This window comes from Salmo salar, chromosome 26, assembly GCF_965601325.2.
Source record: "Salmo salar chromosome 26, fSalSal1, whole genome shotgun sequence".
Classification (NCBI taxonomy): domain Eukaryota; kingdom Metazoa; phylum Chordata; class Actinopteri; order Salmoniformes; family Salmonidae; genus Salmo; species Salmo salar.
In genome coordinates, this window is record NC_138316.1 from 37,103,427 (window position 1) to 37,122,500 (window position 19,074).

The following is a 19,074-nucleotide window of genomic DNA, read 5'->3' on the forward strand; positions in this document are numbered from 1 at the left end:
CAGTTGCAAAATGGTTTGTTCTATCAAGGCTATTCATGCAGAGGAGAGAGAACGTATCGGCCCTGTAGATGTTTCTGCTGGCGTAGGAGATTAAAATCTTCATTACCTTTCAGCCTCATCTCCGTTGCATAGATGTTCCAGTGAAACATGCGCTCAGGCATCACTTTCCCGCACTGTGAATCACGCGCCGGCAGATTTAGCACTATTGGCGGGAAATTCCGGTGAGAAGAAGTCATGACTAAGGTTTTTCCGATGTCATTAAAATAGAGAGGAAAGAACTGCCTGACTAAGAAAACACTGTAGACAGGGACTAGTCTAAAACCTGAATGATGTTATTTTCATATCTCAAGTGTATCCTTGCCTATTTCATGTAGCCTAGCCACCTCTAATCAGTCTGAGCCTCCTGTAGCCTAGCCACCTCTAATCAGTCTGAATCTCCTGTAGCCAAGCCACCTCTAATCAGTCTGAGCCCCCTGTTGCCAAGCCTATTCGACCTAATGTAATATTGAACATTAGGCCTAAAAATGAATAAAAACGGGTAAAAAATAAAATAAAAAAGAAGAGCATTAGTCCGAGATGCTCAACTGACTACTTAGACAACCAATCTGCAACCTTTTCTCAATATAACCTAACACAGCAGGCCTAGGTCCAGACATACTCCTCTCTCGGAGTGTGTTCTCTACATACCTCACAACGCCATCCCTTCCACGTCACTCTGTCTCCAGGGTCCTTTAATTGCGAATCAGCTTCATTACAAAGTAGATAAAACCTGGTATTGGATTTACAGAAGGGGACACTATCATTCAGCAGAGGGGCTACCGCTGCTGCTTCCTTTATCATTACAACTTCATGATTCAATTTCTCCCTGCTTGATTGTCTCACAGAGTTATAGAGCTGGACCAAGTCCCGACTCAGCAAAGCGATCTCTCGGCGGAGATTACATTTTGCTTTGTGCCGCAGCTCTCTAGACGAACTGGCGGTAATGGAGGCTGAAGACTAACATGTCTGACCTTGGTCAGAGTTAGAGGTTATCCCTGTAATTATACTCTCAATGGGAAAACCCTTATAGGCTGTAGATCATTTGGAGCTTTGGGTTTCATGGCTTGCATCCCACATGGCACCCTTTTCCCTTTATAGTGCAGTAATTTTGACCAGGGCACATAGGGCTCTGATTAAAAGTAGTGCACTATAAAAGGAATAGGGGGTCATTTGCGACAGATAATGTTAGGCCTATTTTATTTCAAGGGGCTGTGGTCCGCTGAAGGGAGATTTACTTTTTGTTCACTTTGAGATCAGAGAACTTCAAAACAAGTTGTTTTGCTCTAAGGTAGGCTATAAACTAACTACGAGGTCTGAAGCCTGCTGGTTTTCTGTTCTACCTGATTATTATTATTATTATTGCACTGACCCAGGTCTAAAAAAACGCAGTGGAACTGGCTTCGAGGTCCAGAGTTGAGTTCGAGGGCCCTACACCCTCTACCTTCTACACTAACCCTATACCCTATAATACAGGACACACTTTAGTAGCCCAATCAATCCAGTTATGCTCTAAGGTAGGCTATACCCTATACCATGCCTATAGTGTACAGTAGAACACTTATACTAACCTATAACCTTATACCCTAACCCTAAATGATGTGTTAAAGCCATATAAAAAATAAATGTCCCTCTTTTCCCATCGTTATCAGAAACCAGTCACACACATCTTAATTCAGGCTAAAGTGTGTGTGTGTGTGTGTGTGTGTGTGTGTGTGTGTGTGTGTGTGTGTGTGTGTGTGTGTGTGTGTGTGTGTGTGTGTGTGTGTGTGTGTGTGTGTGTGTGTGTGTGTGTGTGTGTGTGTGTGTGTGTGTGTGTGTGTGTGTAATAGATCTTGGCTTTTTTCCCCACAGATCAATCTTGTTACATCTATCCATTTTGTTTTATCATTGTAATCCAGGGACATTACATCAGGCTGAGGAAAATAATTGGCTCCATAAATGTATTTTCTTGTGAATTGGATATCATAAAAGCAGCACAGTGGCATCTTTGGTGACAGAATATATAGAACATTTGAAATCTGTGAAATAGAATAGGAGGTTCAATACCGAGGCTTCTGTAATGTGAATGTGTTGATGTTCCAACACTATTGCTTATGTATTACACCAAAATAGGCCTTTTATAAAGGACATCACTGGCACCACAGATGAACAATGCTTTCTATAATCCGTTCCTACGCTCATCCCATTAAACAGAGCTTTAGTATTGATATTTTATGGGCGAGGATTGTCTATATCTGAAATCTGTAATGACCGTTGAGGGGCCGTTTCCCGGACACAGATTAAACCTAGTCCTGAATCAGAAAGCACCTTCAATGGAGATTCTCCTTTTTAATCCAGGACTAGGTTTAATCTGGGTCCGGGAAACTGCCCCAAGGTCTTTTAGATTACTGCCATTTTGATCTTGGTCATTTGGCGTGAAATAAATCACAGTGCTGTTTTGTAGAGGACTAGAGGTTTATGGTATTTAACACGATTTCATCCACGACTCATAATCAAATATCATCCCAAAGTCATCCTGAAACTCAAAGTAGACTCCAGAGGTAAAACTCTTTAAAAACTTTGTGTGATGGTGTCCTATTATGGAAGGAACATAGAAGCCCCTACAGCCGGAACCTATGTCTCCAAAGACTGGCACAGTGAGATAATGTTGATAAAGCCTTTATATACGCTCCCACAAACTTCTAATTAACCTTTCATCAAATTAATGTCTCGTGAACTATCGAAACTTGTGTTCAAAGCACTGAAGCATAGCCGACAGCTCTATTGTACTAGTCACAATAGCCATTGATGCTTGAATTACTTGGGTGTGTGTGTTCGTTGTAAGAATGTGTAGGGGGAGAGACAGTACAGTGGAGGAACCCAGTGAGGCAGTACTGCATAATTACTGTAGATAATGATGGTGCTATTCTTTGATAGCTAGTCTGTCTGAATACGAGATACAAGCATGCACATCTCTCCTATTCAGCCCAGCCACCTTAAAGAGATAGTAAATCTACAAAGCAAGATGACCTAGTGTGGCCTGTCTGTTTTCTGGAGAGATTGCAGTCTATACATAGCATAACCCCAATTCACACCACCCTATTTGGCATGGGATATCATATTGACGTCATTTTCTGGTTTTAAGATGGTTTTCTGGTCAGATAACCAGGTAAAGATGTTGTTTTCCTGTCACCAAAAATAAGTAAAAAAATAATTTATGATAATCATTTTATAACCAGTGTAAAACCCATGGCGCTGCAAAGGGCGTTACAGTCATTGCAACCATTTTTGCTTGCAGGCCTGGGTAGTCAGTGCCAGTACATAATAAAACATCACTTTTGTTATTACATATTAAAGCATAGATTTAAAGAAGTCGGCCCAGGGTTTTTCACAAACTCTGTCTTAATTCAGCCTTCAATACCTTACTAAAATAACTGGAAATATCTTTAAACTAAAACTAAATGTTTTCATAACATCACTACTGCCTGGATTATGTCCCAAATGCACCCTATTTGCTAGTGCACTACTTTTGACCAGAGCCTTCTAGTACCTTGTCAAAAGTAGTGCACTATGTAGGGAATATAGTGCCATTTGGGACGCATCCCTGAACTTTTCCTCAAATGTCTTATTAAGCATGCAAGACCACGATCTGACAATTCAGTCTCCAGGTTTTCAATTAAAATTAAAACTTTTCCATCGACTCCCGCATAGACAATCGTTCCTGTCTGATGTGCTCCATGGAGTCCACTCACAGAGCTCAATTAAAAATTGCATAAAAAAACACGTCCCCCCTCGATTGGGCTACGATAACCTTCTGCCTCCTATTCTAAAACGACAGACTAACGATTCCACGAGCCAACTGAACATATGGTCCATTATCATATCATTGTTAACTAGCCATGGTGTCACTTCTCAGAGAAGAGACATTTCCTTGTATTTGTGTTAAGAGGTGTGATTTGATCTGATTTGACTACACCCCAAGGCTTATGAAAGCACCTCTGTATGTGAACCGGATTAAAATTCTCTGTGTGTTCCTGGCAAAAGGTTCCAAAGGGGTTTATTTAATGCTTAGGGTTTCATTTTAGACCTCGTTAGGAAAGACACTGAATGAAATTGTAAGAATTACAATGTACACTATATTATTTAAATGATCATATACTAGGATCGGTATCCACTATCTACCAGGGTTAGCTCAATTCACTTTTCAATTCAGTCAGTTCATGAAGTGAATTGAAAAAGGTTTTAGATTGTGTTCATTTCACTGGGGTCAAATGGATGAGCAAATTGCTTTTGTCAAGAAAACATCAAGTAAACTCCCCTCACAGTGGCCTATACTGCATTATGGGTTTGATTGAATGGAGTCACAGGCTTTACTGTTAGAAGATATTATCACTGATTCATTATTTGAGTTTGATTGGAGAAAAACACACAAACCAACCATAGTTGTGTCAGCCACAAATATACAACTCCCCCATGACAGCCAGGGAGGTGTGTGTGTGTGGTGTGTGTGGTGTGTGTGTTGCATGCCCTAGCCCTTTAAGAGATCAGTATGTCTCTGATTGGATCCGAGAAAGAGTCAGGCAGGGAGGGCTGATGCTCCAATGAGGTACCACGACTGCAGGTTGCCCCAGCCACTCCCGTCTCTCAGCTCACACACACACACACACACACACACACACACACACACACACACACACACACACACACACACACACACACACACACACACACACACACACACACACACACACACACACACACACAGCCCCTAGACTTCATTCAGCTTTTCCTCAATCAGTCTGCAGAGAGTCTCAGGAGAGCACAGGGGGATGTGTCAAGTCAGTGCTTTCTGAAAGTTTCAACTGAACTGCACACACACGCGGACAAGCAATTACCACGGAAAACACACACACGCAGGGACACTCGTCATGCAGATACTCAGCCTGACCCTAACACACACACACACAGATGGACGGATAGAGCTGAAAGTTTAAGCTTGCATACATACACCCATACTCAGAAACACACACGAGTGCTGAATTACGGTCAGTATGAGTGGCGTGTCTGAGACTGCTGTGGTCAGTAGACCTTCGACCACCATGAAGCGACACAAGAGTGTCAGGAAGAACTCCAGGCGGATTTACTCATCTTATCAAGACAACCAGCCAGGGTGAGTTCTACCATCTTAGAAAAAGGTGCTATCTTGAACCTAAAAGGATTATTCCACTGTCCCCATAGGACAACCCTTCGAAGATCCCTTTTTGGTTCCAGGTAGAACCCTTTTGGGTTCCATTTAGAAGCCTTTCCACAGAGGGCTCTACATGGAAACCAAAAGGGTTCTACCTGGAACCAAAAAGGGTTCTCCTACGGGACAGCCGAAAAACCCTATTGGAACCCTTTTTTTCTAAGAGTGTACAGTCTATTCTATTTTGTACTATTCTATTCATGGTGATATTAAATGATGCTTTCCATGTGACAAATGAATATGCATTGTGTAGACGGGGAAGACATTATTATTTCTCAGTTTTTGACCTCAACTCCATAGCATCATTTTTTATGACTTGCAAAAGTGTAATTTACAACTGTTGTAGTAGAAATGTATCCTCATCCAGGTTCTCAAACAGTTTAGTGATTGATTGACTGAATGTATTTGATATTTAAGGTAGAAGGCTGCACCAGCTGAAGACAACATTACGTATATAATACAATATTGATGATAAAACCCAATACAGCCCAAGGGCTTGTTGCCATTCTGGTCCTCCCATTATTTCTGATGTATTCATGTATTTGTCGGGGACCATGTACAACATACCATTGCACCAGATTTAGCTAGATAGCTCATTTTCATCTGTAGTCCCTGGGCAGAAAACAATCAACAACAATACAATGCTACAATATAACACACTATTAAAATATATATACAGTACCAGGCAAAAGTTTGGACACACCTACTCATTCCTGGGTTTTTCTTTATTTTTACTATTTTCTACATTTGTAATAATAGTGAAGACATCAAAACTATGAAACAACACATATGGAATCATGTACTGTAGTAACCAGAAAAGTGTTAAACAAATCAAAATATATTTTATATTTGAGATTCTTCAAAGTAGCCACCCTTTGCCTTGATTACAGCTTTACACACTCTTGACATTCTCTCAACCAGCTTCATGAGGTAGTCTGGAATGCATTACAATTAACAGCTGTGCCTTGTTAAAAGTTAATTTGTGGAATTTCTTTCCTTCTTAATGCATTTGAGACAATCAGTTGTGTTGTGACAAGGTAGGGGTGGTATACAGATGATAGCCCTATTTGATAAAAGAAGATAGCCCTATTTGGTAACAGCTCAAATAAGCAAAGACAAACGACAGTCCATCATTACTTCAAGACATGAAGGTCAGTCAATCTGGGAAATTTCTGTAATTTTTTGTTTCCTCAAGTGCAGTCGCAAAAACATCAAGCGCTATGATGAAACTGGCTCTTATGAGGACTGCCACAGGAAGGCAGACCCAGAGTTACCTCTGATGCAGAGCATACGTTTATTAGAGTTAACTGCACCTCAGATTGCAGCCCAAAAAAATGCTTCACAGAGTTCAAGTTACAGACACATCTCAACATCAACTGTTAAGATGAGACTGTGTTAATCAGGCCTTCATGGTTGAACTGCTGCAAAGAAACCACTACTAAAGGACACCAATAAGAAGAGGAGACTTGCTTTGGCCAAGAAACACACGCAATGGACATTAGACCGGTGGAAATCTGTCCTTTGGTCTGTAGAGTACAAATTTGAGATTTTTGGTTCAAATCGCCGTGTCTTTGTGAGACGCAGAGTAGGTGAACAGATGATCTCTGCATGTGTATTGGATGGAGGAGGAGGGGTGATGGTGTGGGGGTGCTTTGCTGGTGACACTGTCAGTGATTTATTTAGAATTCAAGTCACACTTAACCTGCATGGCTACCACAGCATTCTGCAGCGATACACCATCCCATCTGGTTTGCGCGTAGTGGGACTATCATTTGTTTTTCAACAGGACAATGACCCAAAAAACACCTCCAGGCTGTGTAAGGGCTATTTGACCAAGAAGGAGAGTGATGGAGTGCTGCATCAGATGACCTGGCCTCCACAATCACCTGATCTCAAACCAATTGAGATGGTTTGGGATTAGTTGGACCTCAGAGTGAAGGAAAAGCTGCCAACAAGTGCTCAGCATATGTGGGAACTCCTTCAAGACTTTGAAAAGCATTCCTCATGAAACTGGTTGAGAGAATGACTAAAGTGTGTGCAAAGCTGTCATCAAGGCAAAGGGTGGCTACTTTGAAGAATCTAAAATATGAAATATATTTTGATTTGTTTAACACTTTTTTGGTTACCACATGATTCCATATGTGTTATTTCATAGTTTTGATGTCTTCACTATTATTCTACAACGTAGAACATAGTAAAAATAAAGAAACAACCTAGAATGAGTTTTGACTGGTACTGTATATACATACAACAATAGACACTATAGTTATAATATTACAACAGAGTTTAAATGTCCCTTGTTCCTTCAGTATCTGACATCTTAAGAGTCGGAATATCTTTAATGTCCACATGGCTGATTTGCCTTTAGCCACTTTTCCAGGTTTGCCTTGAAGCTAGCAGAGGTACTGCACTCTGTCACACTGGTTGGCAGGGGCTTCCATAATCCAGAAGCTCTGACTGAGAAAGCTGTCTGGACAAATTTGGTGGATCTAAACTGAGTTGAGCAGTCTCCTCTGGTTGAACCTCTTGTCCTCCTGGTATTGTCTTTGCAATATGCAACAAAGAGGAGGTGGGGCAAAGTCATGAGTGATCTTAATCAGCAGAGGCATAAGAACCTGTCAAAGCTCAGTAGGTTGTATTTCTTAATGATATTAAGGTGGTGAAAGGTGGGGGTTTTTGTCCAGCACTTTCAGAGTTTGTTTATAGAGCTTTTGAAGTGTTTTCATTGATGTGATATTAGCTTGTGACCAGGTTGTGACCAGTGGTCAGTGCCGTTTCTTTTGTTCATAAGTGTGGCCTTATTTCTCTTACAGCATATTGGATGACTCTCATTCATATTCCATTCACCCAGTTAAATGTAACAGCGTTAGGTTTAGGCTACTACATGATACTCAAGTTTTCCCTATGCCCATCATGAGGTTGTGTAACAGCTGTCTTCAAAAATGGACCAAGGCGCAGCAGGTATTTGGATACTCATATTTTAATTTCAAAAAAAGGAGTAAAGCATCCACTGGACAAAAACAATTCACACGACAGGAACAGTCTTGCAGGCACACAAAACGCAGTGCAAGAACAACTACCCACAACCCCAAAGAAAAACACACACTACTATATAGGACTCCCAATCAAAGGCAACTCAACACACCTGTCTTCAATTGGGAGTCCAATCACCCACACAACATTAAACACACACAAACCCCCTGCCACATCCTGACCAAAACTAACACAATTACGCCCTCTGCTGGTCAGGACGTGACACTACCCCCCCTCAAGGTGCAGACCCCGGAATGCATCGAAAAGAAAACAAACCCCCAAACAACAAAAAATATCCCCCTAAACAATAAGGGAGGGAAGGGAGGGTGGCTGCCGTCAACGACTGCACTATGCTACACCCTCCCTCCCCAACCCACCTATCCTGGAGGTGGCTCAGGTGCAGGACAGGCGGGCCACTCGGGCTGGGCCGGAGGGCAGGCGGGCCACTCGGGCTGGGCCGGAGGACAGGCGGGCCACTCGGGCTGGGCCGGAGGACAGGAGGGCCACTCGGGCTGGGCCGGAGGACAGGAGGGCCACTCGGGCTGGGCCGGAGGACAGGCGGGCCACTCGGGCTGGGCCGGAGGACAGGAGGGCCACTCGGGCTGGGCCGGAGGACAGGAGGGCCACTCGGGCTGGGCCGGAGGACAGGCGGGGCACCCTGGCCGCTCCGGGCAGTCGGGCCACTCTGGCAGCTCCGGGCAGTCGGGCCACTCTGGCAGCTCCGGGCAGTCGGGCCACTCTGGCAGCTCCGGGCAGTCGGCCACTCTGGCAGACCCGGGCAGTCGGGCCACTCTGGCAGACCCGGGCAGTCGGGCCACTCTGGCAGACCCGGGCAGTCGGGCCACTCTGGCAGACCCGGGCAGTCGGGCCACTCTGGCCGGACCGGAGGACAGGCGGGGCACCCTGGCAGATCCGGGCAGTCGGGCCACTCTGGCAGACCCGGGCAGTCGGGCCACTCTGGCAGACCCAGGCAGTTGGGCCAATCTGGCAGACCCGGGAAGTCGGGCCGCTCTGGCAGACCCGGGCAGTCGGGCCGCTCTGGCAGACCCGGGCAGTCGGGCCGGTCTGGCAGACCCGGGCAGTCGGGCCGCTCTGGCAGACCCGGGCAGTCGGGCCGCTCTGGCAGCTCCGGGCAGTCGGGCCGCTCTGGCAGCTCCGGGCAGTCGGGCCGCTCTGGCAGCTCCGGGCAGTCGGGCCGCTCTGGCAGCTCCGGGCAGTCGGGCCACTCTGGCGGCTCATGACTGGCGGGCAGCTCTGGCGACTCATGACTGGCGGGCAGCTCTGGCGACTCTTGACTGGCGGGCAGCTCTGGCGACTCTTGACTGGCGGGCAGCTCTGGCGACTCTTGACTGGCGGGCAGCTCTGGTGACTCTTGACTGGCGGGCAGCTCTGGTGACTCTTGACTGGCGGGCAGCTCTGGCGACTCTTGACTGGTGGGCAGCTCTGGCGACTCTTGACTGGCGAGGTTGGGCTGACGCACTAGACGCCTGATGCGTGGGGCTGGTACTGGACGTGCCAGCCTGGAGACACGCACCTCAGGGCTAGTGCGGGGAGCTGGCCTGGGGCTCCCTTCTCGCCCTGTCAAACAGCCCTTGTGCCCCCCCCAAAAAAATTATTGGGGCTGCCTCTCGGGTTCCCTTAGCTCCCTTAACTTGTCCTCCCAGGTCCATCCTTCCTCCTCGTTCGTCCGCTGCTTGGTCCTTTGGTGGTGGGTAGTTCTGTAACAGCTGTCTTAAAAAATGGACCAAGGCGCAGCAGGTATTTGGATACTCATATTTTAATTTAAAAAAAAGGAGTAAAGCATCCACTGGACAATAACAATTCACACTACAGGAACAGTCTTGCAGGCACACAAAACGCAGTGCAAGAACAACTACCCACAACCCCAAAGAAAAACACACACTACTATATAGGACTCCCAATCAAAGGCAACTCAACACACCTGCCTTCAATTGGGAGTCCAATCACCCACACAACATTAAACACACACAAACCCCCTGCCACATCCTGACCAAAACTAACACAATTACGCCCTCTGCTGGTCAGGACGTGACAGGTTGCTACATCCTAGCCTATGAATGAAAGTTTACAACGTAGGTGCACACAGGTCGAGAGACAAATTTGAGGTGACAGACGGTGACATTCAATACCGCCTTGTACACTCTTGCCTGCATCTAGCTGATATAGGGTGCAATTATTAGTGCAACAGTTGCAAACAAGAGTTTCTATTGGACAAATTCAGGTATGTTTATTCCCGTTTTGTTCAGTTTGCTTCCATTTAAGAAACGTTTTTCAACAGAATCGGCGGAATGAATACACTCCTGATCATGCGTCAACCAAGTTCACTCTCATAACAGCCACGTTGTATTCCTTCTCTTCCATTCACTTGTGGACTTCAATGCACATCACATCAGCTGTATGTGACCAGGTGAAAAAAACTTTCCAAGCCAAACCTCTACAAACAGCCTACATCGTTATCACCATATTAGCTAAAGTAATGTCATAGTCAGCTTAGCTAATAGAAATAACGCGTTAGTAAACCCCCTACAATCATGCAGTAACATTAGTGTACAGTCAGTAAGCAGTTACACCGGCGGGCCTGGTGGCAATACATTTGTAATACCAAAAGCTTATCTTGACTTGGAAGAGTTCTAGTGTTGTGTTGGAAAGTCATTGCCAGCTATCTAACATAGCATCCCTCTGTTTGAGCAGGGTGTTTCAGTAGGCTAAACTAACTAGTTGCATTTGCTAACTAAGTAAGTGAAAGTGAAAAAAATGACAATCTCTCTATTTCTCTCTTGCTTCTCCTTCATTTTGGAAGAAATTAAGTTGTTCAAAACTGTTTGTTTCTCTCTCTTTGAGACAACTACTCACCACATGTTCTACACTGCAGTGCTAGCTAACTGTATCTTATGCGTTCAGTGCTAGATTCATTCTCTGATTCTATGATTGGGTGGACAACATGTCAGTTCATGCTGCAATAGGCTGATAGGCTGGAGGACGTCCTCCGGAAGTTGTCATCATTTCTGTGTATGTCTATGGAAGGCGGTGAGAAGCATGAGCCTCCTAGGTTTTGTATTGATATGAATGTACACAGAGGAGGACGGAAGCTAGCTGTCCTCCGGCTACACCATCGTGCTACCCTACAGAGTGTTGTTGAGGATACTGTAGACCTTAGCAAAATAGTTATTTGGTGACCTGATTCAATTTGTATAGTTTTATCAAAAAAGGATCACTTTTTAAATGTTTTACAATTTACATTTTTATGAAATTCCCTCAGGCTGATGGTCTCACTGTTCCTGATGGAAAAATACATGCAGACAGTTTTTGTTACATTCAATGTTAGACATGAATAGTCCAACCAGTCAGCTATTTTGTCCATTGCTGTTGTAATTTTACGAGCAGGCTGTTGCTTTGTCTTGGCATGTACATACAGTAGAAGACTGTGTCTTCTGCATACATCTGCATTTATGTATATATTAAATTAAAGTGGGCACAAAATGGATCCGTGAGGGACCCCGACAGAGCAGTGAGCAGGTGTTGAAAGTTTGATTTTGGTGCATTGTTTTCTTTTGGTCAGATAGGATTCCATCCATCTGTTAGCGTGTGCTGATAGGTTGTGGGTTGACAGTTTGGATAGCAGCACATTGTGGTTCACTGTGTCGAATGCTTTCTTTAAATCCAGGAAAACAGCTCCCACAACTCAACCTTTGGCAAATTTGGACTTTATTTCCTTGACAAAGAAGCAGTTTGCCATTTCGGTTGAATGATGCGTCCTGAAACCAAACTGCATTGGATGGAGAGGAGAGTGACCTGAGTTCAGGCTGGCAGTTAGTTGGTTGGCCACCACCTCCTCTACCACCTTGGATATGATAAGGGAGAATGCAGATGGGCCTATAATTGGCCACATCAGTTGGATCTCCAGCCTTGAAGATTGGTGTTATGACAGCAGATTTCCAGTCGTCAGGGAACACCTCTTCTATAATTGACAGATTGACCAGATGATTGACTGGAGAGCATAGGATACTGGAGTTTTCTTCAGGAGGACGGAGTCATTTCCATACACATCCTGTGACTTTGAGTTTTTAAGATTTTCATTAAGCTGAATATTTATATTGTAGGAGTCAAATAATCTAGCCAACCATTCCTCCAATACAATTTCATGTCATTCAGTATCTTCAGTTTGATAATTAAGTTAATGTGTATGATTTAAACAAATAGTGATTCAATCTTGTTTTAGGTTCACTGCATTTTCAAATGAAAAATAAACATTGTGTGAATTACGTTGATATTTTAATGTAGGGACTGTGTACATTTACTTTGTGTGTGTGTGTGTGTGTGTGTGTGTGTGTGTGTGTGTGTGTGTGTGTGTGTGTGTGTGTGTGTGTGTGTGTGTGTGTGTGTGTGTGTGTGTGTGTGTGTGTGTGTGTGTGTGTGTGTGTGTGTGTGTGGGCATGTTTTTGTGTGTGTGTCATGCTATGAACTCTTACCATTTGCCTTGCTTGTGAGGAAATTGACTTTACAGAGAAAAAAGGAACTATCAACATCCTGCTTCTTTGAGTCTGTCTTCAGTCACACAGCAGAGCGCAACTGTCCCTCAAGAAAACATGATGACCCCTCTCCTTCTGTCCCCTTGCAGCCAATCAGATGAGGAGGGCAAGGAGGATGAGCATGCAGACAGCAACGACCCAGAGCAGATGTTCCAGAACATCCAGTTTCAGAAGGAGATCATTGCCAACATACGCACCCGAGCCTGGCCTATGAGACGCAAGCTCAAAGCCCTCAAGTAAGGCACATAGATGCATACATACTGAATAGAGTAGACACACATGTACACACCATCACCAACATACACACCCGAGCTCAGCCCATGAGACACACACTCAACTCTCTGAAGTAAACCATGCACACACACAAATACACACACAGTAAAGCCCACACACTGCTGTATTGCTTAATGAAAGTGGTCATAAAAAAATGGCGTAGTGAATGTCAATGGACTGTGCTATGTCCACCACCATTGTCAAGCCTGTGTTATGGTATTGTCCACCACCGGAGTACTCAAGCTGGTGTTATGGTATTGTCCACCACCATTGTCAAGCCTGTGTTATGGTATTGTCCACCACTGGAATACTCAAGCCTGTGTTATGGTATTGTCCACCACCGGAGTACCCAAGCCTGTGTTATGGTATTGTCCACCACCGGAATACTCAAGCCTGTGTTATGGTATTGTCCACCACCGGAGTACTCAAGCCTGTGTTATGGTATTGTCCACCACCGGAGTACTCAAGCCTGTGTTATGGTATTGTCCACCACCGGAGTACTCAAGCCTGTGTTATGGTATTATCCACCACCGGAGTACTCAAGCCTGTTATGGTATTGTCCTTCACCACAGTACTCTAGCCTAGAGAGTAGGAGATGACAAAAAACATTCCAGCTATTCATACATTGCAAATTATACACCTCCGCAGAGGAACAGTAGGCTTTTTAAATTGCATTGTTGTTGTAATTAAACAAAATAATTAATTGAATTAGAAAATGGGGCTTACCCAAGAAAAATTTCCAATAATTACTACTAACTAATTCATGGTAAAATATATAATAGTTATAATACTAATTCATGGTAACAGGTTCAATAGTTATAATACTAATTCATGGTAACAGGTTCAATAGTTATAATACTAATTCATGGTAACAGGTCCAATAGTTATAATACTAATTCAAGGTAACAGGTCCAATAGTTATAATACTAATTCAAGGTAACAGGTCCAATAGTTATAATACTAATTCATGGTAACAGGTCCAATAGTTATAATACTAATTCAAGGTAACAGGTCCAATAGTTATAATACTAATTCATGGTAACAGGTCCAATAGTTATAATACATATTCATGGTAACAGGTCCAATAGTTATAATACATATTCATGGTAACAGGTCCAATAGTTATAATACATATTCAAGGTAACAGGTCCAATAGTTATAATACATATTCAAGGTAACAGGTCCAATAGTTATAATACATATTCAAGGTAACAGGTCCAATAGTTATAATACATATTCAAGGTAACAGGTCCAATAGTTATAATACTAATTCATGGTAACAGGTCCAATAGTTATAATACATATTCAAGGTAACAGGTCCAATAGTTATAATACTAATTCATGGTAACAGGTCCAATAGTTATAATACATATTCAAGGTAACAGGTCCAATAGTTATGATACATATTCAAGGTAACGGGTCCAATAGTTATAATAATAATTCATGGTAACAGGTCAAATAGGTATAATACATATTCAAGGTAACAGGTCCAATAGTTATAATACATATTCAAGGTAACAGGTCCAATAGTTACAATACATATTCAAGGTAACAGGTCTAATAGTTATAATATTAATTCAAGGTAACAGGTCCAATAGTTATTATACTAATTCATAGTAACAGGTCCAATAGTTATAATAATAATTCATGGTAACAGGTCAAATAGGTATAATACATATTCAAGGTAACAGGTCCAATAGTTATAATACATATTCAAGGTAACAGGTCCAATAGTTATAATACATATTCAAGGTAACAGGTCCAATAGTTATAATACTAATTCATGGTAACAGGTGTTGGAGCTCAAAATAACCAAGGCAGAGATTTAGGTACAGCATCTTAGAACACTCCAAAATTGCACCCTATTCCATATTTAGTGCACAACTTTTTACCAGGGCATATAGGGCTCTGGTCAAAAGTACTGCACTATGTAGGGCAGAGGGGGCCATTGGGGACGCACCTTAGGTTTCATTCCTTAAGATGGACAGGACAGGAATACAAATTGATTTATCACAAGATGCATATGCATTTGACCACAGTATAAGAACCCCTATGCATAGTCATGTGCACGTTTTGTTCCCTCTTTGCTGTTGTTTTTTCCCCTGCAGTCAGTGGTTATCCAAACCACTAAAATGTCAGATAGGGGAAACATGTAAACACTAGCTCTTCATTAACACCTGAGAGCTCATAAATGGCGAAAAAGCGCTAACTCTCTGTCGCTGATGGGTGGAGGAGCCATCGGAGTGTAAAGCATGAGGCGAAGTAAATAACGATTAACATCCGCCTCTCCCGGGCTCCTCACTCCATCGCCACGTTAATGGCTCCTCCCACAGAAAATAAACCAAATTAGTGGAGTAATTATTTCATCAGCTGTTAGTTCGCCTGGTTCCTATTTTTACTGGGGTCAGGACCTCCAGTCCCACACACACATTGATTATACAAACACCATGGGTGTAGAGGGACACACCTGATACATTTGTGCTTGTCTCCTGTTCTGGGGTTTAGGATGATATTAAATTCAAATCGGAGTCCAGATGTCTCCTGACAACACAGATTAGACATTTGGACCATGTCCAGATACCTGTACTTCTGTCCTAAATAGTAGGTGTTTTAGGTATATGAATATTTAAGTCTTATAGTATGTCAAAATGATCAAGTTTAGTATGCTTTAAATGCCAGGATGTCGTACTCATTTAGACTTTTTATATAGTATTCTTTCTCACTATTGAGGAAGTGAATTGTATTTGTAGACCCACATGTGTTTGATATCAGCTGATAATCGGATAAGGGGATGGGTTGTGTCCCACTTAACACAAACTGGTTGAATCAACGTTGTTTCAACATAATTTGTCAATATACACTACCGGTCAAAGGTTTTAGAACACCTACTCATTCAAGGGTTTTTCTTTATTTTTGCTATTCTCTACATTGTACAATAATACTGAAGACATCAAAACTATGAAATAACACATATGGAATCATGTAGTAACCAAAAAAGTGTTAATCAAATCAAACAATATTTTATATTTGAGATTCTTCAAATAGCCACCCTTTGCCTTGATGACAGCTTTACACACTCTTGGCATTCTCTCAACCAGCTTCATGAGGTAGTCACCCGGAATGCCTTTCAATTAACAGCTGTGCCTTGTTAAAAGTTAAGTTGTGGAATTTCTTTCCTTCTTAATGCGTTTGAGCCAATCAGTTGTGTTGTGCCAAGATAGGGGTGGTATACAGAAGACAGCCCTATTTGTTAAAAAAACAACTCCATATTATGGCAAGAACAGCTCAAATAAAAGACATGAAGAACAGTAAATACTGAGAATTTCAAGAACTTTGAACGTTTCTTCAAGTGCAGTCGCAAAAACCATCAAGCACTATGATGAAACTGGCTTTCACAAGGACCGCCACAGGAATGGAAGACTCAGAGTTACCTCTGCTGCAGAGGATAAGTTCATTAGAGTTACCAGCCTCAGAAATTGCAGACAAAATAAATGCTTCAGAGTTCAAGTAACAGACACATCTCAACATCAACTGTTCAGATGAGACTGTGTGAATCAGGCCTTCATGGTTGAATTTCTGCAAAGAAACTACTACTAAAGGACACCAATAACAAGAAGAGACTTGTTTGGGCCAAGAAACATGAGCCATGGACATTAGACCGGTGGAAATTTGTCCTTTGGTCTGGAGTCCAAATTTGAGATTTTTGGTTCTAACCGCCGTGTCTTTGTGAAACGCGGTGTCGGTGAACGGATTATCTCCGCATGTGTATTTCCCACCATAAAGCATGGAGGAGGAGGTGTTATGGTGTGGGGGTGCTTTGCTGGTGACACTGTCTGTGATTTATTTAGAATTCAAGTCACACTTAACCAGCATGGCTACCACAGCATTCTGCAGCGATATGCCATCCCATCTGGTTTGGGCTTAGTTGGACTCTCATTTGTTTTCAACAGGACAATGACCCAGCACACCTCCAGGATGTAGCTATTTTAACAAGAAGGAGAGTGTTGGAATGCTGCATCAGATGACCTGGCCTCCAGAATCCCCCGAACTAAATCAAATTGAGATAGTTTGGGATGAGTCGGACCGCAGAGGGAAGGAAAAGCAGCCAACAAGTGCTCAGCATTTGTGGGAACTCCTTCAAGACTGCTGGAAAAGCATTCCAGGTGGTTGAGAGAATGCCAAGAGTGTGCAAAGCTGTCATTAATGCAAAGGGTGGCTATTTGAAGAATCTCAAATATAAAATATATTTAGATTTGTTTAACACTTTTTTGGTTACTACATGATTCCATATGTGTTATTTAATCGTTTTGATGTCTTCAGTATTATTGTACAATGTAGAAAATAGTAAAAATAAAGAAAAACCTTTGAATGAGTAGGTGTTCTAAAACTTTTGCCTTGTACTGTATTGTGACGTGGAATCTACATGGAAAATACATTGGATTTGAAAAACGTTATCTATGTAAACTGTTTTGAGGGTGAAATTTCAACCATAGGATTATGTTATCATGGTAACCAATTTTCAACAAACCTTGTGGAAAATATGTTGAATTTGTACCTTTAAAACAATGTCAGATCTTCAATGTTATATCCACTATCAGAAAATAAACAATAGTCTGGGCAGCACTTCCTACTGGAGAGTTGATCTATCTACAGCTACCCTTTGATCCCCTTTCCAGGGTTTTAACCAAGCCCAGCCCTGGTTAGCTATGATGTTTGTCACTGACTATTACCAATTTGCTATTGTGACAATGATTGTTGAGATCTCCACTTAGATTCACTGTTGCTATGGAAGTCATTCCAAAGGGGTAGGTTTAACAGAGCAAAATGACCATACTGCATCACTCACGTATCATCAATGAGGCTATTTAAGCCTGTATAGCATTTGCAAAGTCATCAACGGCAATTGCTTAGATTCAACCCAGAATTCAACAAAAAAAATGGACAATAGAACAACAGGCCTGGGATTTCTGGATGATTTTTTGAAATACAGTAAATAGCCTATTAAATTGTCTACAAGTGAGATCCACGTCTCCAACTCAACCAAAAATAAAAGTTAAAGAGCGGGATTAAGCCAGTGGCTAAGATGGAACTATCCAAGCAGCAGATACATCTCTTTTAAATGTTCATATTTTCTTGCGTTATCAGGCAAACACAATTCAATATGAATATTTTAATACAGTAAATAGCCTAAAGTGGCCCTTTTTTATAACCACACATAGCTGTGATTTGACTACAGCCATTTACAGTATTTTTCTCAAAGAACATCACTTCAGGAGAGCGAGAGAGCGAGCAAGAGAGAGCGAGCGAGCGAGCGAGAGAGACCTCTTAAGATGTGCTGAGTAGGTTCTAGCCATAGCAGGTTTTATATGGGTGGTTTGTTATTACTGCTCTAGGCTTTATGACTGTCACACGGATGTGATGCAAGCCTGCATTTTACGTCCTCAGTAATCTCTGGGTGAATACTGCTGATTACACCCCCTGCAAAAACACCTCATATTTTACACTGCAAATCACTGGTTCGTACCCCCGTTTTCACCTGTTTTGCTTGTTGTGAAATTGCTGTCCCCGTTTATCTCGAAGTTCCTTTGATTTGTTTTGAAACGGCATACTCAACTTTTCTTCTATATTAAATATTTATATTTTATATTTCCAGTGAATTTTATTTATCTATGTATTTAAACAGCTATATCTTTTAATAGGGACACCTGTACCAATGCAGCAATCAGACAGTCGTTACAAACATAAATGATATCAACAATACATTTTATCCTAGTAGTAGTACCATAACATACATGATATCAACAATACAGTTTATCCTAGTAGTAGTACCATAACATATATGATATCAACATTACAGTTTATCCTAGTAGTAGTACCATAACATACATGATATCAACAATACATTTTATCCTAGTAGTAGTACCATAACATACATGATATCAACAATACATTTTA

The 19,074-nt window shown here is 42.3% G+C and overlaps 1 protein-coding gene across 1 annotated transcript in view; it reads left to right on the forward strand.

Annotated features, from left to right (window-relative positions):
* The first annotated feature begins 12,903 nt into the window (after positions 1-12,903).
* The window catches only part of LOC106587877 (transmembrane channel-like protein 3), a 59,781-nt gene continuing 53,610 nt past the window's right edge, over positions 12,904-19,074 (forward strand). Inside the window, exon 1 of the mRNA XM_045708975.2 lies at positions 12,904-13,082. Within this exon, the coding sequence (XP_045564931.2) occupies positions 12,904-13,082 (179 nt within the window). The remainder of the gene's footprint in view (positions 13,083-19,074) is intronic.